We start from the raw sequence: 26683 nt of genomic DNA on the forward strand, positions 1-26683 counted from the left end.
TTTTAAAGTGGATATACATTACAAATATAACATTTTTAGACACTATATTCAGATATTTACACATTTTAATGTGATAATCCTCATAAAGATTTACATTATCTGACAAAGAGCTCTTAAAACTATTAATTAAACTCTTAAAAGTCCAAATTAATAACATTTCTCACTGAGGTCTAACAGAGTTCTCTCAGTGGACGCTCTGTATTGTCGCACTCTCTGTATATAGACGATAACACACAGTGGAGTTAATGTCGGGGGGTCAAAGGTCGACAGCACAGAGACAGACCGTTCCCCACGCTGCTCTTTGACCTTTAGATAACAGCCGAGGCCACAGTGTTAATGATTAAAGAGACGACATTATAAACATCAGGGGCTAAAAGAGGCTTCAGAAGGTAAAAATCCAACAAAAAGTTCATTAAAAATTATATTTATGGTATAAAATCTCACGTTAATAAAAAAATTACTAAATTATAATAAAAAAATGATAAAAAATTATGAAATCCTTTAATCTTCTCATGTTTTCTATATGTGCTAAACTAAATGTGTATTTACTGTACTGGACAGTAAAATGTGAACAAGTTATAACATTGTTTATTTTCATTAACTAGATCCAGTGAGGCTCATTAGCCTTCCTGATCTGTTTAAAAGCACTTGGGTGGTTAAATAATTACATTCGCTCACTAGATCTACAATGTTTAATTATGTGATTTTATTTAATTAAATGAATTTAAAGCCATAGATGAGTAAGGTTTTAAATATCTAATATGATTTAAAGATGCTATAATCAATAAAACATTCATGTACACCGATCAACCATAACATTATGATTTATGATAACATTATAAAAAGTCACAATTATGAGATAAAAGGTCAAAAAAAGGTAAAACATTATGAGATAAAATAAAAAATTATAATAAAAAGTTAAAATTATGAGATAAAAGAAAAAAAATCTGGATAAAATTAAGAGTTAAAAAGTTTAAATTATAAGATCATAATTCTGACGTTTTATCTCATATTATTGATCACAATCTCACAAACAGCATCGTGGCCTAAATTTTTAACTTACTGTTTTCTCTGTAACTTAATATATAATAAAATATCTGACCAGTAAATAAATGAATAAATAAAAAACGAGGCCGGCACAAAGCTTATTTCATAACTTCTTTTTCTTATATATTTATATAGCAGTTGTTTTAACAGGTGAACGGTTGAGATCTAACAGGTCATAATTACACTGGAATGAGACATTGCTTGTTGGGCAACTGTAAAAAGGCATTAGTAGGGACACTTCTCCAACCATTCCTTAAAAATATCTCCAAAGAAATACACTCTAAGGCATTGGCAGATCACACACAGACAATATTAAGCTTGAAGACAGAGCGAAACACGTGTGGCAAGAACACATAACTGCGAGTGCAAAGCATCATGGCCGTCGTTTCAAGCGTCTCGCGTCCAATCTGAAGACTTTAGTTTCCTCCTCCGGCGGACAGCGAGAGACGAGGAGGGAACGAGGAGCTCCCCTCGCCATCGTTTGTGCGTCACAGAACGGTTTATAAATAATGACTACAGAGCACAGCGTACACACTGGAGCAAACCTACAGACCGCCAGCAATCATCAGGGCGAGGCGTTCCCAGCGTTCGATGCCGTGGAGGAACAGTCCAACGCTGAATGTCCATTTCTAATCCTTTTTTTTTTTTGGCATTAAATTTAGATAAAGTGTCTTTTCGAATACTGGCTGCTGGCAGCTTCAGTCCAGAACTACGGGGCCACGCCAGGCGGCCGATCACATGATCAAACAGCATCTATCGATCGGAGGAAGTGGAGAAGATCCGGAGCGTCAACGGAAGCAACGGCGTCCACAACAAACCGAATTCATCCTACTGAACTCCTGAAAGACGTAAACAAAGTCCACCGACCCAAAAAGCAGAAATAAGACGCTTCCTGTTAGTCCCGCCCCTTCCGGAAGATAAGAGATGCTACGTGCTAAGCTAAGCTGTGTTGGAAAGACGACAACATTTTGAAGATGGTTAAAAGATAAAAGACATTTATATAGTCACATCTGAAGTTAGCTAATGTTAGAAAATGTTAACTGACTAACAACTGATTCATACTAGTTCACGTTTCGATAACATTTGCTATAATATGTAACTCGCTAGCTAACAAGGAATGTAGATAATCTTAAGATGTGACTTTATATCATAAATACCATCTTCAAAATGTGGTTGTCTTTTCAACGTAGATTAGCTTAGCATATAGCATATCCAAAGATAGGAAAGAGCAGAGAGGGGGCGGGGCTTAGGGAGGCTCCAGTTGAGGCTGGTTGGTTCATTCACAGATAAACTTTGTGTGACTGCCGAAGAGTTCGCCGTACCTCGGCAGGAAGCTACAGCGCCGTCCTCTCTCCAGCGTGAAACACACCGGCTCCGCGATGCTGCCGACACAACGACCGCCTCCAACTACTGACACACACGACACCTTAAATACTACAGAAAGAAAATAAAAACCAACGGAAACCAGCAGGTGAAATCAGTCAAAATCTGGAGAAAACAAGTGAAAGTCGGAGTGAAATATGCGTCTTTGTTTCCTCTCAGGTGAAGGTGCAGTCAGCGCCAGTGTGTGCAAAGTCACTGAACCGTGTCCGACAGCGTGGACCGAGGAAATCCAGGAAAAGGTTTAGTTTTTTTTTTAATAGCGATTATGAGGACAAAACTAAATGAATACTAAATAAAAGTATTTATGAGATTCTACAGTTTGTTTTTATTCTTTTACGGAGAATTTATTTACGTGTTGATTTAGTTTTGTCCTGAAAGTTCCTCCGTACATCCAGCTGCTCGTTGGATACAAACAGTGACAGACTGGGCTGCTTGTGTGATGCCTCCTCTCCGTAGTGACTCCTCCAGGTCACTGTGCGTCACTCCTCCTCCTCTTCCTCTTCCTCCTCCTCCTCCTCTTCATCATCGTCGTCCTCGTCCTCCTCTAAATAATCCTCCTCCACCTCCTCCATCACCTCCCCATCCTCTTCCTGAGGGTCTGATTTCTGCCTCCCGACCTCGCCCTCCTCCGCTGACTCCTCCTCCTCCACTTCCGCCAGCTCCTCATCCTCCTCCTCTTCCTCCTCCTCCTCCTCCTCCTCCTCCTCCTCCTCTTCATCCCTCTCCTCCTCGTACGACGAGATGGGCGAGTAGTGCGGGAGGTCAAACACGTGCGGGCTGCTGGGAGCGTCCGAGCTGCTGTTCGGTGGAGGCGAGGCGGCGGGCGCGGCGACGGGAATAGTGATGGGCACCGGGATGGAAAAAGCAGGAAGTGACTCGGCGCCGGCGCTGATCTCCTGGACCCTCCTGGTGCTCGGGGTCACGCCGGCGGCGGCGGCGTTAGAGGCGGCGGACGGGATGACGGCCATGCCCAGACCCGAGGGGAGGGACCTGGGTTCAGACGGGTACTCCCGGATCTCCCCCGGCTCCAGCGGTTCGGGACCACAGGGGTCGTGCTCGCTGCACAACAGCTTTCCGTCCCGCTTGGAGATGAAGAGCAGGCCGTCGCGGTGCTGGTTGCAGTAGGAACTGGGACACATCTCGCAGAAGGACGCCGCGTCTTTACCGCAAATATCGCACTGGTGCCACGGACATTCCCAACGACCTGCGGAGAACACGACAAAACAGAGGAAAACAAAAACAACTAAAGATTTGTTTGTTTTTATGTTTGAAAGGTTTTTCATTCTGTGTTGATTCTGGCGCCCCCTGTGGACAAAAGAGGTCCACCGGCTAATGTTTACATCCTGCACGAGCCACACGCTTCCTTCTGCGCAGTGATACGTAGAAAGAAAGTAGTTCCTACATAGGACACACAGGAAATTACACAGGTTTTACCAAAATAAAAGAAGTCTGTGCACCGACCTGCGGGCCTCTTGGTGAGGTTGAGGCAGTCGGCGTGGTAAACTTTGGGGCAGCCGGGTTTCTTACAGGAAACCATCTGTCCACCGTCTCCGCAGCTGAAGCACTCGTCCTCTCGCTCTTTGGTCACCACAACCTTGTTCTTCCTCTTGCCGTGGCCCCTCCTCTTCAGCTTGCGACCTTTGTCATCAGACGGAGGATTGTTCTGGTTGTTGGGAGAGGAGAGGGAAAATGTTACACCCCGGGTACCTCAGGTGGCGATACATAATCAGAGCAGCACGCCGCTCCGCTCACCTTCGGCCTGACGCCCAGGAAGCCGCTGCAGTTCGGCGCTCCGCATTTACAAACCGTCTTCCCGTTGCCCAAACACTCCAGGTTGTAGTTGAAGGTGAGCTCAGTGCCTGAACACACACACACACACACAGAAAGGGGTCTGCACATCGTTTTGAGCCTCAGGTGGTGTTAAGAGTCGATAGTAGGGATGGGGATCGTTAATATTTATTGATATCGATACCTTTATCGATACTCCTTATCGATCCGAGTCTTTATCGATACCACTATCGATACTTTTCTATTATTTGGTGGAAAGACGACGCGACAATATGTTTTTAATAGAACTGGTATTGCTTTTATTGCTTAACAAGTGAGCATAACAAAAACGTTTCTAGCCTTCAGTAAACATGGCTAATGTAATAGGCCACTTCGAAATGACATAAAACTAACAATAGAAAGAATATATCAGCAGCACCAAATGAAATAAATAATATGCCTAACCTAATAGTCGTTTTACTGAGCCAACCTGAACACATCATCACGCAGCACGTCTGAAACTTTATTTACTTTTCAAACTAACTAGCTTGTATGCTGCCGATTACAACACGGATTTCACAACTGCAAAAGTATTTTTAACTGACGGGACAAGCTACAAAGTCTGTGTGTGCGCTTACCGCTGGTACTTTGAGTGGATGATGAAGACGGGCCTGTCTGCGGTGCGGCGGCAGCAGCAGGAGGAGGAGGAGGAGACAGTCGAAGGTACTGCACTTGGCCTTTATTTGATGCACAATGCTGATGTGCTTGGCCATCGAGGTTGTGTTCCCCCCTTTACAAGAAATGATTTTGCAACATGAGTTGCATTTCGCTTCCTCTTTATCTTTGAGCTTGGATGAAGCCAAACTGTAGACCTTTTCGCCCGTTCAGCCATCCTCGCGAGCAAAGTTAACTGCCAGACTTCACTTGTTTTACTTTTAATACCTGTTTGCTTACAATTTCATTCAAAACCATTGGTGGACACGCTGCAGTGAGTGGATTGATTAGATTTAAATGCCGTGGACACACAATTACGTTACAGGACCTACGGGAGAAAAAAAAACGACGAGACTCGATAGTGGTATCGATAAGCCCAAACGTTATTGATTTTTGGGTTTTGAAAAAAGTGGAACCGGGTCCTTGATAGAACCGGGTTTCGATCCCCATTCCTAGTCGAGAGTGCATGCGGGTGGCGGCGGCGTACCTGCAGCGACGTCCACCAGAGCGAACAGCCCGACCCGAGTGTCGCCGCTCACCGTCCACTTCTGCGTCTCACAGTTGGGCTGACAGCAGTGGTTCATGAAGCGAGCCTCGTTCCCCTTCGGCCCGGCGTCGATGATCCGATCCTAAACACACACACACACACACACACACACACACACACACACACACATTGATCGTTAACAACGTTAATAAAGTTTGTATAAAGTTTTATTTCTCAGAGTGAGGCTGCGGCACCTTGTCCAGAGTCAACATGTAGAAGTTACAGATGTCGTTCTCCTGAGCGTGTCGGATCCTCGACCTGCACTCCTCCTCGTCGATCACCTCCCCGACGTACTCGCTCACAAACTGACCCTGAGAGCAAAACACTGATTACTGAACCCGATCCGCCTACCAGAACCAGAACCAGAACCAGAACCACTACCACCATCAGTATCAGTACCAGCACCAGTATCAGTTACCTTCTTGATGTCGTGGACACAGCGGAGTCCCCAGCCTCGAGACAGCGTCCTGAAGATTTCCACCTGACTGTACTGACGCTTACTGAACGCCTGGTTGAGGCAGCGATCGCCTGCCGGGCAAACCTACAGGTCCAGATATTGATCAGATATTGATCAGATATTGATCAGATACAGGAGGATGTATTAGATATGTTATATAAGCAGATAATAACGGGTCCGTTCCTTCATGTAGCTGCAGTATGAACCTGTGACGGAGGGATTCGGTACCTGTGGGTGACATTCGTACAGCAGCATCCGGTTGATGCACTCGGAGTCCATCCCACACGGACTCTCGTCTGTCGCCTTACAGTTGCAGCGCGGGATCTCCGACAGGTCGGCCGTGAAGATCTGAACCTTTCCTATTGGTCGATTCACCTTTATGTGTTTGTACGGAGGAGGTTTCCTGTCGTTCTTTCTGTCCTCTTGAAGCTGTCGAAGCTCTTTTTCCGCCTGAAGCTCACGAAACCGAACAGCCGCCTCCTCCAAAGCTGGAGAGGAAGATCAACAGTCACAAACCAACAAACAAACAAACAAACAAACAACATCGTGAAACACTTCGTTATAAAAGACACTGGACACCTTTCTTGTAGGTGGCATCGACACCTTTCCCCATCTTCTCTTTGCTGTTGGCGTCCACGTCCATATAAGGGAAGACCCGGGCCTGGTAGGTCCACAGGTAGTCGTTGGAGCCAAAGAAGTGAACGGGAAACTCCCCGACATCGTGCCTCATCCGCTGGATGTTCTCCGGGATGGTTTTGGGATGGCTGACCTCCGCTGGCCACCATCTTTATAAAGGAGGAGAGGAAGACTGAGTGAATGAGTGAATGAGAGCAGATTGTGTCTGATGGTGGAAATAAAGGTTTTACTTCCTTAAAACAGCCGTTTTTTGAATGGAGTTTGGTTTGACAGTGTGGGGCAGAGGGGATTTTAACCTCAATAACTCCCATAAACTGAGCTGATCGACCTTTTAATAATGAACCTTGTAAACAGCAGAAAGTAACACAGGAAGTGGAGATAAAACCCTCCTGTTTTCCTCTTCTGTGGTCTCGTAGTAAAAGATCGATTAATGAACACATTAGGTTTACAATGACGTCACATTGAACAGACGACCAAAACAGAAAAATGAAGAGTCTGAACATGTCAGGACACTCATCAATAACAGATTTTGGCTCCTAATAACTAAAAAGCAACACGGTATTCTTCTTTTATGGCATTAAATTGGCAAAAACCTCCTTTATGTTATATTTATGAAGTAATAACTGTGCAGAGTCCTTGCTGCTGTAGATTAAACACTGACCTGTACCGGCCAACCTTCACCCACAGGATGTCCTTGTAGCGAGGTTTCTTCCCGGCCTTGCAGTCGTTGCAGTACCAGCTGCCTTTTGGCATTTCCATGTTCAGACACTCCCGGTGGAAGGCAGCAGGACAGGACTCACAGCACAGCAGACTGCCCCCTGCAGGACAGGAGGAGCAACAGCAGAGTGTGTGTTTACACGCAGCATTTTAGCCTCTTTTAGCTCGTTGTTTTGGTTTTAGCTTAGCACGAATACTGGAAAACAGGGGGAAACAGCTCCGTGTCCAGCTCTGTCCAATGGCAACAAAAATCCACCTACCAGCTCACTAATTACCACAGTGTATCGTATTGAATTAAAGGTTATATGTATGAGATTAAAGCATTTATATAGCACCAAACAACTGCTGTTTTTATCATCTAATTCAGTGAATTAAGGATTTATTTCCACCAAACCAGAGTTGGTGATAGTTGAAAAGACTTTAAAAAGCCGGTTTGTGAGTTTTATTTAGTTTCAGTTCCGTTTGAAATGTGTTTTAAAATTTCCTATGTAAAATTACTGTTTTTGTAAATGGAGTCTGGTGGGCGGTAGTGTAAATTATTTTGGTCTGAGATGTTGGTGTATATAAGATCTTTAATCACTAAAACATAACTGACAAATCTCTGTTTTAAAGAGGGTTGTTAGCCAGCTGCTAATACTAGCTTTATATTTACCGTACAGACTACAAACAATCCTCTCGTCTAACGCTCAGCAAGAAAGCAAATAAAAATATTTAATGAGAATAATTCCCAAAATGTCTTCCTTTAGACTTCAAGATGGAGGTTTATTCGCTCAGCTGGACCCGACTTTAGGATAATAGTCAGTACAATTATTATTATATACAATTATAATATATTGTATGCAGTAGAATTGAGACCAAATATCTAATTATAATGTAAAAAATATCTTGTTTATATTTTATGAAATCTCATTATATCAACAAACTGAGCAAATATTTGTTACGAGACGTGCAACAATTAATCAATTACTGTTAAATAATTGGCCATATTGTAATATTTTGATATTCAATTAATCATTTTTTAAGAACAAATATCCAGATTCTCTGATTTTAGTTTCTCTAATGTAAATATTTTCAGTTTTCTTTAGTTCAGTGTTTCTCTAATGAGGGTAAACATTTAACTGTACGTTTGATAAACTACATTTTATATTTAAGATTCATATTTTAATTGAATCTAATTACCTTCGGTGCAGACGAAGCACCAGCTGACGTTGACGTGTTCGTGGTTCTTGACGCCGCGGCGGGGGGTGAAGTGGTTCGGACACACGATGCTGTTGTTGGAGAGGACGACGCAGCCCGCTGCCATGCAGAGGTCAGTGGCGTGATAGGCTACGGGGCAGCGAACGCACCGAACCAGACGACCTGCAGAACAAACACACAACAAACACACAGTCAGAGCCTGAAAACAAACGACAGCGACACACAGAAAACTACCTGAGCGTCACCTTTAGAGACGGACGGGCTGCTCGGGTTGGTGATGAAGCAGGTGAGACAGACGTGGATCGAGCAGCGGAAGCCTCGGTTCACCGGCGCGGTCGGGGCGAAGTTGGCGATGCACTCGCCGTGGTAGAACTTCCCACAGACGGGAATCATACAGCGCCGCACGTCCTCGCTGCGCTTCTTACAGACGAAGCACGTGTGGACGCCTGAGAGGAAAAAAAACTGAGATTCATTACGACAATATTACACAGCTTTCAGATTTAACACTAGCTAACCACGTTAAGTTAATGTGTAAATGTATTCTCGTTAGTGGAAGAGCTTTTGTTTACAAGTACGGATGGGAGGAGCTCTCTGATTGGTGGGTTTATTCGGGGCTATGTTTACTTATATATGGGACCAGTTTTGTAAGAATTGTACCTAAATAAAATAAAAGTTTGGGACTAAAACATCATAAATTAAATTAAATTTAAATATGTCTTTAAGAGTTTCTTAAAATGTAAACTTTAAATAAGTTACACAGATTTTGCTTTAACATTCATCTTTAAATTACATTTTTGGACCTTTAACACCTATAAAACACAGTCGTACCCGATTTGCACTCCGGACAGACAAACTTCCCTTTCGGGGCCTCGGCCAGGGAGATGCAGGGCAGGTGGAAAGCTCCACAGCACTGACCCTCACAGAGCAGCAGCTCACCTGTCTTCTCACACACCTGGAACAACACACACACACACACACACACACACACAGCTTATAAAGACACAATGAGAGAGAGAGGATCTACTGACGTATGTTAGAGGAACCACAGACTCGATTTCACCAAAAACCCTCAGAGGAGTCGGAACTGGAGGAGCTAAAAGGGGGAAGCTCACCTGACAGATGTTCTCCTTCATGGAGGCGGGGCCTCCTCGATCACCTATGATCTTCCTGGAGGGTAAAAGCGGGTCGTCACACAGCGACAGGTCGTCCTTTCCGGAAGAGAAACTGTGATCCAAACTGGACGGATCGCCCTGAAAAACACAGAAATAAATCAGACGTACGTAGTTTAACCTGCACGAGCAGCTAGCATTACTGTATTAATCTTATTTAACTATTTGTTGTTCATATTGTTTTTATTGTTATTTTCTCATATTTATATCTTACTTGTTTACTTATTTATTACATATTGCTTTTATTGCCACTCCTGCTGCTGTAAATGTCCCCGTTGTGAGATTAATTATTATTGATTATCAGTTTTTTCTGCAGTGAATTTGCTTCTAAAATGACCTTTAAAATAATTTCTATTCTTTTGTGACAGTTTTTGTTCATCGGTGTCTTCATCTTCATCTTTGTTTGATCGCCATCTCCTGGTGACTGCTAACAGCTCAGGAACACCACTGACGCTCCTGAATATTGTCTGAGGATGGATTCAGCTCCTAAATTAAAATAACTTCATGAATGGATTTTGATTTTGGGCTAAAAGTCGAACTAAATATGTGAATTTTGGCCGATTACAGACTGATTTCCTGCTCTGATAAATATTGTAAATTCATAAAATCAACTGTTTAAATCTGTTACGTTTAAAAAGTTTGGTTAAAAAGCTAAAAGAGAGTTTATTTACATGATTTACTTCATTCCTTATTGTTGAATGTAAACAGTAACAGTGTTAATCAGTGACCTGCAGGGTGGTCTGATTGCTTCTGTCTCCACCAACGTACCTGATGAACTAACAGAGCTAATAACTTAATAACTTATTAACATGTTAAATGATGTTTTAGTTAATTTAGTTAGAGAATAGTAAAATCTTTGCTCGTTGGCGCAGCGACTCGTAGACAACAACAACAACAACAACAACAACAACAACAGTAACTGATTCACTAAATTATCTACATAGAGAATAAACACACTGTAAAAGTGGATTTAACTAAAAAAATTACTGAAACTAACTTAATTCTTTAAAAGAAAAATTTCTTTTTAAGTTTAAAAGACGAAAGTAGCTTCAGTAATTTTAGATTTAATTAAATTTTTTTATTTGTATTTAGTAAAAATAACTTAATCAAGAATGTTTTAAACTTACACAAATGAGTTTGTGTTAATTAAAATGCTCATCAGTTATCTGAGTTAATAAAACTAAAAACATGTTAGTAAAAGTAAACTTAACTTAATTTTAAGTTGAAAAACTTAATTAATAATTGATTAAGTTAGTTTTAGTGATTTTAAGTAACAACGACTTAATTTTTTAAATTTTTATTTGTATTGTAAAAACAATTAAAAGAACTCAATCAGGAATATTTCTGTAAAAAAGTTGGTTTACTAGTTAATTAATAGTAAAAGCTACTTTAGTAAGAATGTTTTTGAACTTACAAAACTGAGTTTGTCCAACTTCAAATGTTTGATGTCGTCAGTTTCAACAAAGTTTTCAACTTTCATTCAAAAATTGTTGAAAAGGATTTTATTGAAAATTTTAAATCGAACACAAACTCTTATTTTGTAAGTTAAAAAATATTCTTGATTAAGTTAATTTTACTTGAAATTTTCAATGCAATCAGTTTCAACAATTTTTGAGTTAAATCAACTTATTTAGTGTTTCAGTAGAATAATGTGACAGAAGTAAAGATGCCCGACCTCTGACTCCGCTGTGTCCTTTTTGACTTCTTGAACTTTCCCGTCCTCCGCTTGAGGAGCATCGACGTCCGGCGTCTCCGTCTCCGTCTCCGCCTGGGCGGGTTCTGGTGGGTCGGCCGCCGGCGTGGAGGGAGCCGGGGTGCTGGGAGGGGGGTCTGTCTGAACGGGGGGCGTGGTGGGAGGACAGATGGGGATCTCTGTAGCGGGCGGTGTGGAGCCGGACGCCGTCAGCTGCTTACTCTTTGATTTTAAAGATGGCGGCGCCGGATCTGAGGAAAAGACGCGTCAGAAGTTTTTATTTAAGTCACAACACTGAAAAACGAATTAATTTAATTTAGATTCTAATTTTAAATCATATTTTCTCTCTTTTTCTTTAATTTTCTATCACTTTGGTTTTATTTAAAATTCTGGAAATGAGGGAAATTACCTGAAAAATATACACAGTGGGCCTCTATCTCAGTATTTTATTAATTTCTACGAAGAAAACTAGAAGTTTATATTATTTAAGACCTGATAAACAGCCTCGTCCTGCGTTAGAAAACAACCACGGAGCTGATTAAACAACGAGAAGAAAACACTGAATCTGTCAAAAAAGAAGCCAATTAAGTCTGTTTGATTGTTTTAAACTAACAAAATATATAAAAGAGACAAAGAATTGTATAAAAAAATCATACAAATCTCTGGTTTTACACAAACTTCCTGCAGTTATTGTGTTCACTGTTTGTGTTCATTGTTCAGTTCATCAGCTGTTCTCTGCTGTTATTGTTATTATTTAATATAATATAAAATATCTATAAAATATGTCCCTTTACTGGACGCTGCTGTAACATGATTCACAAACCTGATTGAGGAGCAGGATTCGAACAGTTCTTCAGTGTTTTGACCTGTAAGAGAAACAGGAAAATCAAACTGTTTATATCAAACTGTTTCCATGTTTGCACGTTGCTGATCTGAATACTTTTGTTTTGTGGTCAACTGTTGATTAATTAGAACGACACAGATTCAACAAAAGCAAATTTAGGCTGAAATTATCCAGAACTCAGCAACTCACACCAAATACATCGAGATGGATAAATAATACTACAGGTAAGAGGATGATGTTGATACTGTGGGATTAACCTCTATGATCAGACTGAATCCAGACTGTATTATATAATATGTATATTATATAAACTGGTACCACACAGACCACAGAACAACAGAACAAATCCATGTCGTACCTTCTTCTTGGGCCCCGTTGACGCCTCCGCCTCCAGACAGTACTCCAGGATCTTCTGGGTGGGTTTCCTCTTCCGCTTCCTCCCCAGCACTGGAGCGTTTCCTGTCAATCAAACGTAAAATAAAAGAGGTTATTCAACTGGAATATTAAAGTTTAATGTGCAAACAGCTCAGACGGCACCGACCATTACAGAGAGAGAGTTCAGTAGGCTGATAAAGCTGTGTAGTCAGCGATTTATTCACTACCCACTGAACTCTGATTGGACGATTGTTTCACAAAAGCAGAATAAAGACATCCAGGTTAACTAAAATAAAGTCTATTCAGAGCATCCTGGATTCATAGGTTCGAGTAATTTGGATAAAAAGCAACAGACCATGAAAGTCGATTTACTGATGTTGAAAAGGAGAAAACTCTTTAAACATAATTTACATAATGAAAGTTTATATAAAACATATTGTGTTTTGTTGCTTTATAAGTTTAATTCATGTTTTTAATATCACAGACCTCTGCACAATTATTAAATAACTGTACTGAGTGGCAGTATGTAGCCCACCTGGAGTATTTAAACCACTTTCTGATCGCAGTGATTTCTGATTGAACAGATAAAGCTCCAGGATCAATCAGGCCTGATTGTCTGGAGCTGCACAGAATAAATCTCCATGGTAACGTGTGCGCCGCTGCTTTCATGAAGCCGAGTCATGAATAAACTCATCCAGGATAAAACCCCGGCTTATTCTGCTATCTAGGTTTTATCAAAACCTTCTGGTGAAGATACAACAGGATAATATAATAGGATATATAATAAAAAAACTACTTAAGATCCATAAGAGATAATAGAGATTGGGAATAAACCAACGCCTACAAACTGATTTTAATGTTGTTATGGATGAATTTCATTTTGTGATTCATTCAAGCAAAAAAAAAAAAAAAAACTCCAGCAGTGAGTCTCCATAAAGCCTCATATTAAAACAGCAGAAATAAACTTGTTTACAGTCTGATACAGGAAACAATTTTGGTCTTTTTAGGTAATTTACTCGTTTATGTACGTGGGGTGAATTTTAATACAACTCACCACAAAAAAAACCCAATATATTATTATAATATCATATAATAAGACAGTTTTTGTAACTTGCAGACAAACGCAGCCTCACCGGTGTCTTTGACGGGGCCTTCGGACAGCAAGGGATCAGCCTCGGGGGGAGGAGTTAGTGTGTCAATGGAGAGCACCGGTGCATCCTGGGAAGACGTGTTTTCAGTGCTGGGAATTTGTAGTTCATAGGGTGTTGTTGCAGCGACTTCCTCAGGAGGCGGCGTCTGTATTTCAGGAAGTAAGCTCAAGGATGGGTGGTCGTGTGCATCCTTGTCCAATCCCGAGGGTTCAGATGGGGTGGTAGCAGCGGCGGCAGCGGCAGTGGTGGTGGTGGCGGCGGCGGTGGTGGTGGTGGTGGTGGCGGCGGCGGTGATGGGCTGAGGGACCTGAGAAAACAGACAACGTGATTTCATCAATCGGGGGATTTCATGCGTCGCTGAATGCCGAAGTATTATGTAAACTATATAAGAACAATTAATTATAAAGTTACAACAGATCTTACTTTGTATGAGTTTTACCTTTCCAATCAACTGGAGAGGCTTTTTGTTTTTTCTTCCTCGTGGAGAAAATCTGGTCGTATTCTTCGGTCCATTCGATCAGTCTCTTGCTCGGTTTTCGTATTCGTTTGTGTGCTGAAAAATATATATGTAAGAAAAAAAACTAGATTCTTTTAATTCCTGTAGTTTATAGTGAAAAAGCAACCAAACCTCCCAGTGAACACAACCTCCAAGACAGTTTGACGACGGCGGTACCGAGGTGATTTATGGAGTTTCCTGATTCTTCTTGCTAAATGAAGCTAACTGTCGCCAACAGTAATGTTAGCTGCCATTAGCTAGACAGCTTGTGCAGCTAATGTTATGTCTCCCCCCATGTCTCTTTTATCTTTTAACTATCTTCAAAAAATGGCTGTCTAGATGAGTTTAGCACATAGCATGTCTAAGTACAGGAAAAACAATTCCTCAGGTGGAAAAGTCTCTGCCTCTGATTGGCTTCTTTGGTTTGGTTTGTTAGGTTTAGGCTTTAGGTGTGAGATTGGTTAGGGTAAAAATGTCAATTCAAAAGGGTTATGCCATCAGAGGCAGAATACGACGGGTCACGTCTTCACCAATTACAGGGCACAGGAAAGGGGGAAGTTGACCCAGGTTTTGACCGAGGATTGCTCAACTGTTATTGGAGCACAAAGCAAAAGAGGGCGGTGCTTAGGAAGGGTCAATTCCGGGTGGATTTGGGTCGGATTATGCTTCACTATTTTGGACTCTAAACTAGAATCCTTACCTGTTGGTGCCTTGTCGCCTTCTCCAACATTTCGCATCAAGCTTGTGTTGGACTCAGTGCAGTCTGCAACAAGGCCATTCGGCTGCTCCAGACATAGAGTAGTGTTGCACCCCCTCTGCTCCAAAGGCACCATGTTCTGTAGATTCTCATTAACCCTGCTCCACCTCTCATCCTCCTCCTCCTCTCCAACCACTCCTTCGCCTCCTCCTGCCTGCCTCTCCCAGCTGCAGGTCTGTATGCCCAACAGGGACTGGACCCTTGATTGGCAATCCACTCCTGATGATGGCAAAGACTCCAGTCCTGGGAAACCCGGTCCAGACCTGGCAGGACGACAAGGCACTTTGCGGTTGGCTTTCTTTTTCACCCCAGTGGAGCCGCCCCTTCTGTTGTAGGGCCTCTTGGATGTCTGACTTGTGCTGCCTTCATTCTGTGTGATTTTGAATTTGTCTGAACCTGAACTGTTAACATGTTCATTGAGTTGATCTTTGCCTGCAGGCGTAGCCTCCCCAGGCATCACTAGGGGTTCCTGCTTAACATGTGCACTCGGAGGCCCAATTTCCAGTTCTAAGGGGGTCCCTTCCCGCTCTCTAGTGTCATGCAAGTCTTTTAGCATCATAAGGAAAGTGCTGAACTTGTAGTTTGTGTCTGCTTTGAAAGAGACGGGTTTACCATCACCCTCATTCGTCAGTGACTGGAAGGAGACCTCCTCCACGTTTTTAAAGGCATTCATAAAAGAAAATGGTGAGGAAGGCGAGGACGAGGTGCATATGTCAGAGGAATGATCTTCCTTCTCTGCCTTTACCTTGGAAGTAAGAGGTATGAAGTCCATTGGTGGAGTTGAGGATATTGAGAGGTTTTCATCTTCGCTCTTGACTTCAAAGTCAGTTGAATCCGAGAAAATCAAAGGTGAGGTGCTACAGCTAGAAAAGGTGTCCTGATCATACTCGCCATTGTCATTACAATGAGATTTTACTTTAGTGCAAAAGTTCCGTTTGGCCTCAGGATTCCAAGTGGACTCATCTTTACTTTGTGGATTTAAGAGTTCTTTCTGCACAACCTCCTTTCGGGCTCTTTCACGCTTCCTCTGGTCCGCCTCCTGCAGTGCCTTCAGGGCTCGGGTCATAAGCCGGCTGCTGGCCGGGAGGTGGGCAGGCTGCTCATTTAGTAGTTTATTCACTTTCTCTGCAATCTGCTTTGATTTGTAGACAACTTTCTTGAACTTCTCAGAAGACAGGCCTTCGGGGAGGTTCTTACAGGCTAAATTCGCATGCCGTTGAGAAGACAGCGGAGTTGTATTAACTACTGTACTAGTCACCGTCGTAGGTTTAGGCTCCGAGCTTCCTAACTGCTCAGACGACGTGCTTGTTACATCTGAGGCAGAAGTCTTCTTACCTTCTGACCGGTCTGATTGGTTCGTCTCATTGCTCTCATTGTTCACAATTAAAACTGGTATCCTTTCCGCTTCTGGACTACGTAACTCATCAGACACACTCGCCACATCGGAGGCAACGATAGCTTTACCTTGTGATGATTCTGATGAGAGACGAAGAATACCGGTCCCACATCTTGCTTTTAACTTCTTAACTGAGACCTTTATGGATTCTGAAGAAATGACCGATACCTGATCTATGGAGACGCTTGCCTTGCTTTTCACACTATCTGATTGTTTTGAGGACGTTTTAGTTGCATTAGTATCTTTTTCATTCCTTTTTGTACATGCAAGTTGGTCCTTGGGACTAATGGTTACACTGGAGGTTAGGAACTTCTTACCTTTTATGTCCTTGCGTATTAATTTGACAAAAGGCAGCCTACACTTAGAGACCAGACTTGTTTGCTTTTCTAGCCTTGATAATGAGTCAGTAGTGTCAACATTTGAACTAGAAAGTGGAGTCTTGTTGCTTTCTTTTTCTTCTGCTTGGTGAGAAATCCTGTCAATCACATAGACCTTTTTATTAGCCGTAATGTCTGAATGTTCAGTTCGACCGACACCCTTTACACTCTCTGAAAACCTGGATTGGTCACTGAAACTGGGCTCAGAGGCCTTTTTTACATCTGAGCTACCTAACTGGTCAGACACTGTGCCAATCACAGTGCCAGTGGTATTACTGGCTGTCTGTCTCTTTGAATATTCACACTTGTCAGAGAGTACAGCAGTCTCAACGGAGACCTTCTGTCTGTCTGACAATCCTGATTGGTCAGCAGGACTGCCAGTTGTACCAAAAGGTCTATTAGCAACCGGGGTGTCTTTACACTTCAAATATCCTGATTGTTCAGGCGGTAGAATTGTTTCAGGAGGTACCAGAGTCTTATGCTTGTCCAACAACCCTGACTGGTCATTGTGCCCACCACTGGAGGAAGCACTAGGAACAAGCGTCTTTTTACTTACAGATGAGTTCTTTTTCTTACAGGGCACCTTACTAAATAGAGTGCGGTCTGGCATCGGACTGGTCGTTTTAGGGCGTCTGTCTTTGCCTGACTTACTGAACCAAAGACCGCTCTGAATCTCTGGCTGCTTCTTCGCCTCTTTGACAACTGTAACAGATGGTTGAGTCAGGACAAGCTTAGACTGACGTTCAAGTGCTTTAGGACACAAAATCTTCGGGACTGAGTCAATGTCAGAATATGGGCACTCTCCATTGTCTCTAACTGACTGGTCAGGGCTATGACACAACGCCTTTTTGGAGTGTTTACTATTGAAGTCCTTTGACGATTTACTTGGTTTCTTCTTGCCAGAAGATTTCCTTAAAGTGCTTGGCTTTGTTGGAGTTGTTACTGGGGATGAAATTACTGGGGATAAAACCAATCCATTAGTCATGTGCGATGTCTCAGGAAGAGTGGGTGAAGTAGAAGAAGGAAAGGTTGGATGGGTCTTGTTCACTCTCTCCGGCATTGAACTGTCGTGGAAGGCATCGTCTATGGACGAAGAAATGGAGGAAGCCATTTTGGGTCTGTCTGGGAGAATAGATTCAGCTTTTGCTACACTGGATTTCCAAGAGTTCTGAAAACGCTTTGCAATCTGAAGAAAGACAAAAGCAAACACGGATCAATCTTTGCTCGCATTTTAGTTCACAGAAGAATTTGTTCACAGTGTTCCAAGGAAACCAAGACCAAAGTTTTATTAGGGATTCATCGGTTATGAAGTAGTAATTACAGTGTATTTGTAGTTCTGCTCCCTTTGCTTCCCCCTCCGGCGCAGCAGGGGGAGCTGTTCGAATTCAAAGCCTCCATGGAAGGTGTGGGTTGATTTCTCCTCAACCCAGATTAGCTCCACAGGCTCCCCAAACGTCCTGATGTGGTAGAGGCGACAGGGCCGGTCACTGGGTTCTGAAACAACAACAAGCTTCAGTCAAACTTCATCATCCTGCACAGGAAGTACAGGAGTGCAACAACCAAGCAAATAGTTGCTTTGAAATCCAAGAATTCTGAACTCTCAGACGTTACTACAGTCAAATCTGCAAACTACCAAAATTTATAATTTATAATTTGACAGTGGAAGTAGAAAAATCCACAATACCAACAGTTTTTGGGGATTTACATCAACCTACTGAGACGTTCGGACAATCCAAAAGACAAAAGCTTTTGTGACTAAACTTAAAACTGCAGAAATCCACAGCTGCAAGAGAAAAACATTTATGACATGAAAACATAGAACAATCAGTGGATGCAAGTTGTTTGACATAACTGCTTTCGACAGGGTTGGATAGTTTGTGTCTCTGTTGACTTTCTTCAGCAGTAAGTTTTATAAAGTCGCCCAAAAATCACGACTTAAGTTTGGGATTTTTTCACCTGCGATTCTGGTTTAACAACAGGTGAGCTGCATGTGGAGGAGTCTGGTTGCAAATGACGTTAGTGTTGTCACAATACCAAAATTATTGTTTCGATACCGATACTAAGTCAAGAATTGCGATTTCGATACTCTTCCTGAAAAGGAGAAACACTCTCAAATATTGCTGTGCTTTATTTTAAAACCAGGACAACATTTTAATCAAATAGCACACTAATAAATGAACATATGGATAGCAGATATATTAAACATTTGAACAAAATATGAAATATCAAAATATAAAAAATAAATTAGAGCAATGACATTCAAGGTAAAAAAAATAATACATTTAGCAGCATTATCTCAGTTATCATAAGAAACAAGAGAAAACATAACTTTATCTTGATTCTGAACTTTGAATAAAAACATGAAAAGTGATTTTATTAAACAATGTAAACATTCAAAAGATTAAATATAATAATGCCTGGGGTACTTGTTGTGCTGCTCAAACATAGCTTGGAGGGTTGGCTGCTGCTTTTGAGGAGTTGCTCTTTCGGAGCCTGTGGCTCCAGACTTCTGTAGCAGAAGAAAATGGAAATATTTAAAATATGATGGGGATAAATTTGTCATAACAGAGGACCTAAATAGTTTATGTGTGATAGTAACAATAACTTGTGTCTAACTTAGCATCTCTATATGCAGCTAACATTTACTTATCCATAACCTCTGCGGTCTGTGCTCTTTAAATGCTGTAATAACCTAATAGAAATAAATCACTGACAAACATGCACATGCTCTGATTATAATCATATAGCCTATAGATCATTTTAGCTGATGTTTTGATTGCTTTATTTTAGCAGCTTGCAAATTATTAACGTTATCTGTCAAAGTTGCGTTTTCAGAGATGTTGAATTAGCCGTAGGCAGGCTATTGGTTAGCCATGAGGATAATGCCCATAGTTAGTCTACTATTTCTCTAGATAGCCTCGTCAAACTACGGTGGTGCAAAATAGTGACTTCTCACAAAATAAACCATAGCCTACTCATTTGACTTATTTAAGGGCATGAACGTGATCGTGTTATCTTTCACATACTAACCTGTCGGTCTTTAAACTCCTTGTACAACTCGGCGTGCTTGTTGGCCAAGTGTTTCTCCAGGTTCGAGGTGTTGGCTTCCTTAGTTTGCATTTGTTTGTAGCACTGACGACAAACAGGTATCTACTTATCGGTAGCTTTGCCCTCACTGTCAGCAAGGTAGGCAAAGTACTTCCATATTTCACTCCTCGCGTCAGCTTTTTCTACCAGTCGTGGACCGGCGGCCACAGTCTCACTTGTGCTCGCACATGCAGCGATCTCGTTAAAGTGTTTGTCACATGACAGCTGCAGCTTCTTTGCACAGACGTCCATAGGGAGGCACTGGAAGAATGCATTGCACCCCAAACATGAATACGTCTCTTACAAATCTGGTCATTCTTAAAAGAATCGATACTAATACATTTAGGAATCGTGACGTTTTTAATTTCTGATAATCGCAATACTTTTGAAGTATCGGTGCACCGTGCAACACTAAATGACGGAGCCTATCGAAATGATCTAAACCAACGTGGTAACAAATGACATCAGTATCAGCTGAGGCGTTTACTGCTGGCATCGGCTTGGTCGGTTCTCATGACATCCCTACTTCCCATTTTAAACATGGATATATAAAGAAAGCTGCGTTGGAGGCGGCGCTCCTTTTCCTCTGAAAGCTGCTCAGTAGCACATGAAGCCAAAACAAAGCCACTTCTCGCTGTAAAGAAATTACCCAGATTACTGCTTCTTTCTGAGCTCTAACATTTCGGGTTTAGTCCTTGAATGGGGATAAAATGATTTAATCTTACAGCTTTATTGTTATTGTTATCTTTTGGCTACAACTTCAAATTTAATTTAGGTTTAAATCATTAAGAGTGATGCAATATTGTGTTTTAATGGTGCAAATTAAGAAATTCAGAGGTTATTTTCAAGTCTGGCTAACATAGTCTACACACATTTTTGTCCCACCCCTAACCAGGATGCCATTTACAACTGGAGACCAAAATAATCCATATGACACAATTGAAAGAAAACTCAGTTATCAACAGTGTTTCAGGCCCACCTTTCACTCTGTGGTAGATTCCCTGCACGGGGTCAATGGTCACCTCGCAGGGCCACCACGGTCTCCGGTTGAACTTTGCCCAAATAACTTCACCTTCTAAAAACTTCACAGGCGGCAGAGGCTTTTTCTTCAGGCTGTTCTGCTGTTGGACAAAATAACAGAGATAAAAAACTGCAATGAGAAAATTAGAAAGGTTTTATATTCTGTGGGATTCTCTGTTGCTCTCTGATGTGGCAGGAAATGTGAACCAGCTGTGAGGTGAATTAAATAATATTTCCGGTAGCGATACCGATTTATTTATCGAGGAAATAATCAGCACAAAGATCCAGATTATAACTCCAATAACTATTTAGATTATCTTCAGTCACAAATGAAAATGTATGCTCTAATACTGGCATAGAAGAGGACAATGAAAGCAAAGACGAAACGTGGGTGTTCAGTTCTCTCGCACTATTAAACTAGTGGTTCCCATCCTGGAGGTCGGACCCCCTCTAGGGTTCGCCAAAGCTTCACAGGGGGTTGCAGGGGTTTCTTGATCGTAAGGGGTGTAAGAAATCTTTAAAAATATACACATTAGTACACCTATATCTCAGCATTTCATTTGTTTCTATGCAAAAGGACTAAATGAAATGGTCATTTTTAAAGTTCAGACTATTATTTAAGATACATCTCGCCTCAGCTTGCTTTAAAAAAGTCGTTAAAACATGAAAAAATCTGAAAGAAAACATTGAAGTCAGAAAATAAGCCTACTAAGTTTGTATAATTGTTAAAAAATAAAGGACGATACAGAATACAGACAGAATTGTATAAAAAGTCCCTAAAAATATGAGGAAAACTCTTCTATACTGTTGTTGTTATGCATTGAATATAAGGTTGGGAACTACTAGTATTAAACTGCATGAAGAGAAGGTTTGCTACCTTTTATGTTCCATATGGGTCAAAGGTTTCAGTTTCTGACCAACAATGTTCTCTACAGGCTTTAAATTTAGCTTCTCTTCCTCCACAACAGGTTTGAAAGCGCAGTAATCACAACTACTGGCTGTATATCCTTTTTGTAAATGGGAGCAACCGCTCACAGCAGCAGGCTGAGCGGACCGGCGGGGTACATTAGCAGGCCTGAGTTATGACCGGCATGTAGCAAGACTGACTGGCCGGAGGGCTGAAACCGGCTGCTGCGATGATGTAACCCTGGCTGGAGCATTTTAAAGGAGTAGTTCAGTATTTTGGGGATAAGAAGCTCGTAAGTTTTCTTCCCGAGAGTTAGATGAGCTTTTAATGTAGATAGAAAGCAGTAGAAAACTATTGTCCCGATACACAGTATGATAACACGGTTATAAATGCTGTATAACCTCAGTTAAAGGGTCCAAATTGGAAGCAGGTCTCCTTTACTAGCCTGGTGTAGCTGCACGATATGACAATTAAAGGCAGGTCCCAATTAGAGGCCTGGGGCCAGAAGCATAAAACGTATTCATACGCAGTTTTTTTCTTCAATCATCCTCCTGATGAGTCCCACAATTTCCTATAAGGCCCGTCCACACCAACCTGATTATCGGCCATCGGACAGTCGGGCGAGGTCGGTGACTCGAGTCGGTTCGGTGTGTCCCGTGCCGTCGTCAGGCGGAGTCGGTGTCGGCGTTCATTTTGGCCGATTCTACATGTAGAATCGGCCAGTGGCCGTCGGCCTCAATGACCAATCTCATTGGTGAAGTGCTAGCCCTTGACTAGCAAATCAGTGAGTGCCCGAGAAAACCGGAAGTGACGATGGTAAACATACTATGCCAATGCCAGTATCTTGTTATTATTAGCCAACGTATTTTCCGTTCAGCGAGTAATGACAACAACGATCCTTCTCGACTACTATCAACACTCTCTGATGAAAACAATGACTGACGACAGCATGCTCTGTGCTTACTAGGTCTAAAGTGATCCGTCATTTCCTTTAAACGGCTTGAAACCACCCCTCCAGTTGCCTGATTCACGTACGAAGGATCAACATTTAGAGACGTTTGGAGGAGAAATGACGGAGGAATCGAAGCAGCTGATGAAGAAGAAGAAACTTAATTTTACAGAATGTCAACTGGAGGTAACGGAGGATCAAACTGACTAAAGAGAACTTGTTATTTGGATCCATAACAACAGAATGAAGTAACGTGAATGAACGAGCCGTTAAATTGGTTCTTATTCCTCAGTATTACAGGATAATAACGTCTGAGCTGCTGTATTTTCCGACTGTGTTAGTTGAATCTAAAGATAAGGCTTCCGATATCCGATGAGTAAGTTGCGGCAGTATCAGCACCTGATACCGACACTGGTTCAGATCTGCAGCATTATCTTGTTTGAAGGCAAATTACGTTTTCCGTAATTCCGGGGAGAAACAACAAAACCAGAGTGTTGGCGGGTCCTCGCCACCCGTTATTTACCACAATAATACCCAGTGAGGTTCCAGGTCGTGTACAGCGAGTGAGTGAAAAAGTAATCCAGAAAATATTTTATGCTTTTGTAATAAAGGGCAGATAGAAAGTCCATTTCAGGGTAATGAGGGTAAAACTTGCCATTGAATGCCTCGAGGGACTGTCCCCGAGCAGGAACAGCTCAGTGTCGCTCTCCCACTCGTCGTCCGAGCCGTCCCAGTACCTCCGGCGCTGTCCCGAGGACTGGGACCTGGTGACCACCTTTGCCGACACCAGCGCAGCATCTTTGGGGCCCCCGGGAGCAGGATGAAGGACCGAACTGCCCGCCCGCTCGCGTTGAGGCGACGTAACCTCCCGCTCTTCTTCATCATCCTCAAACAAAGAGGATTCGAAGTGTAGGAAGCCGTTGGCGAAGGGGCTGTTGCTGTCCAGGGAGAAGGCCGGACTCGGCGGGGCCGAGAAACAAGCTTCTGTCTTTTTCTCTGCTGGCGTGTCTCTGCTTCCTGTTTGGACCGCAGGTTGTTTCGAGGGTTTACCGAAGCTCTCCTCCCGGCTGGCATTCTGGGAGCCGGAATAATTGCCACCGTCACCCAAGGAGTCCCTCTCCTTCTTACTCACGCCCCACTCCCAGCTCCTCTCCGGCTCCCTCGCCGGCAGGACCAGGTCCGGCTGGCTCACCATGGAGGTGAGGTGCTGCAGCCTCCTGAGAGGACTGTAGGAGGAGGAAGAGGAGGAGGAGGTGGAGGAGGAGTGGTCCCTCTGCGTGAACCCGTACACATGCTTGAGGGAGGAGGCGGCGGCAGACATGGTTAGGCCGATGCGGTGGTCATGGTGTCTGGAGAGGTCACGGCCTGGGGTCAAAGGGCAGCTGGACTGGTGAGGGCCCGAGTAAGGCCCGCTCATGCTGGCATGGTTCCTCCCTGGAAACACGAGCAGAGGATTATCAGTGAGGAGTGATGCTAAATGAACAAACTCGCTCTAATTTTATGATATTGTGCAACAAAAAGTAAAAAGAATGGAAAAGAAAAAGCCCAAATTAAGATTAAATTCAGTCAGTAGACGAAGAATTAACATGAAAATACAAATACTGTTTAACTTTTATATAAAAAGTATCTTAAGTAGAATTTGTTAACTCCTGTATTTTGAATTTATTACAACTTAATTCATCCTCATACTTTGTGCTGTCAGACGTTCCACTTAACGTTTTTAACGTCTCAAAACATCAACAACAGTATCTTAAAGTCATAATGAGAAAATAAGTATCTTCGTATAAAGTTAAAATGAAAACAGAATATTTTCAGAAAATGGCAAAGATGAGAAATAAAGACAAAGGTCAAAGGTTCCCAAACATGTGTTCAACGACGGTTTCAGGTTATTTGTTCTCTCAAAAAAAGCAAAAGGTCCCATAAAGATCCAGTGTTTGGTTTGTCCCTTCTGGGCTCCTGTAGAAACATGGCGGACTCCACTAGAAGAAGACCCTCTGTAGATAAAAATGTCTCATTCTAAGGCAACAAAAACACAGTTATTGTTATGACCAGGTGACTAAACGCTAATAAAATACATACCTGTGAATATTATAATCAATAAATCTCCTCGATGTTTCAAACTGGACCTTTAAATTGTGTATTTTGTTTGTTTCTGAAGGTCAAAAGTTCCCACAATCACAAAGTCGTGTTAATAAGAAGAGAACAGATTATAATATAATCACATAAAGATCTATTGAGTATGATATTAATGGAGATATTGTCCTTCTCTAAGAACACAACTGTAGTATTTGATCTATTGTCTCAAACTTAAAGCTCCAGTGTGAAACATCGAGGAGGATTTATTGTCAGAATATAATATTAATAATAATAATAATAATATGTTTTCATTAGTGTTTAATAACCTGAAAATAAGAATCGTTGGCTGGTCTTCTGGCGCCATCCTGAACCGCCATGTTTCTACGGCAGACAAACCAAACACTCGCTGTAGTTACGACCTTGTCGCGTTGTTTCGCAGATTTAGCTTCCACCTTACGCTGCGTCCCGAACGCCCTGATTCGGGAGGGTGAGGCAAAGGGGTTGCAATCTGCAACTACACCACTAGATGTCACTTTAAATATATATAATCAAGTCCAGTCCAACAATACTATGTCCTGTTTTCCTTCAAAATAAAACCCACTGATGAAGCGCTCTTAATCAGGAAACGAGGTTATTAATTCAAAAAATCCACCGATGATGGGCACTGACAGCGTAACCATGGTTACCAGGCGGCCAAATGGATGTGACCTGCAATGGCACAACAATTGTTATCCCCCCGGACTTCACTCGGACTCGAACCTCTCTGGTTGAAGACCCAGGTCCTGATGAGACCAGCAGTGTCCTGTTATGTTGTTGTTTAATATTCTTGATATTCTTCTTTAATCCAACAATAAATCCCATTTCAGTTTCTAAAAGCTCAATAATCTGCTGTGAAGTTGTGATGAGCTCCTTTTCTTCCTCCACACAAACACAATCTGTCTTCCGGCGATGTCAAAATAAAACGCAAACACACACACTGAAGACCTGATGTGACATTTCTGGCGCACCGCAAACACCGTCCGCAAAACCTCATCCCGCACAATTATCGCGATATGATGAAAATGACATCAAGTACGATAAGGTCAGCGAGCCTGAATGCGACCACACACACACACACACACACACACACACACACACACACACACACACACACACACACACGGATTATCATTATTATTATTAACGCCGCTGCTGTAAAAACACACTGGATTTAAAATGGATCCGCGCGTGTACCTAACGCGCGCGTGCACATTTAAGTGTGTGCAACTGCATGTGTGTATGTGTGTGTGTGTGTGTGTGTGTGTGTGAGTGTGAGTGACTATATGTGTCGCTCGTGGCTCCACGAGACAGAAACACCATCGCTGCCATAACATGACTCGACGCCGAACACAGACTAACCCACGCACACACTGACTCACACACACATGCACACACTCCTCCACAGGCTTGCCTTCCGTCAGATGCAGCAGTGTGTGCATCAAACAGCAACAAAAATCACGCAGAAAACGCACGACGACGCGGGATCCGTCGCGAGAATCTTACCATTCCGGTGTCGGTCACCGCGAACGTGACCCTCGACCCGCTCATTGACGCGTTTAAATGCGCCAATTTCCAGTTTTTTGAGAGCGGATGAGGAGAGTCCCAGCGGCAACACTACTAGGCCTGGATCCTATGAAACACTCACCCCCCCGCCTCCCTTCAATCTCCCTCCTCCTCCCTCCCCCCTCCCTCCTCCTCCTCCTCTCATGCGCTATAAGCCCGGTCCATCCAGCGGCCCCTGGAACACAAATCCAAGCGCTCCTCCGGCGACACTCCTTGTTGCTTTATAATAACTTTATAATTCTCCATCTTTTGTTTGTTTTTGTTTGTATGCCTCCCCCCCCTCTCTCTCTCTCTCTCTCTCTCTCTCTCTCTCTCCTCT

The 26683-nt window shown here is 42.5% G+C and overlaps 1 protein-coding gene across 1 annotated transcript; it reads right to left on the reverse strand.

Annotated features, from left to right (window-relative positions):
• Positions 1-1145: 1145 nt before the first annotated feature.
• Positions 1146-26461, reverse strand: nsd1b (nuclear receptor binding SET domain protein 1b). Its single transcript, XM_051400949.1, is given in 24 exon segments — positions 1146-3634; positions 3892-4093; positions 4183-4289; positions 5399-5540; positions 5653-5769; positions 5877-5999; positions 6144-6403; positions 6495-6700; positions 7213-7369; positions 8448-8627; positions 8711-8911; positions 9294-9417; positions 9578-9715; positions 11310-11578; positions 12151-12193; positions 12530-12630; positions 13680-13920; positions 13923-14004; positions 14121-14250; positions 14894-17909; positions 18045-18217; positions 20790-20931; positions 23342-24120; positions 26305-26461. Coding segments are annotated over 23 exon segments (7641 nt in total). The 5' UTR covers positions 24104-24120; positions 26305-26461; the 3' UTR covers positions 1146-2909.
• Between the last annotated feature and the right edge of the window lie 222 nt (positions 26462-26683).

This window comes from Dicentrarchus labrax, unplaced genomic scaffold, assembly GCF_905237075.1.
Source record: "Dicentrarchus labrax unplaced genomic scaffold, dlabrax2021, whole genome shotgun sequence".
NCBI classification, from domain to species: Eukaryota; Metazoa; Chordata; class Actinopteri; family Moronidae; genus Dicentrarchus; species Dicentrarchus labrax.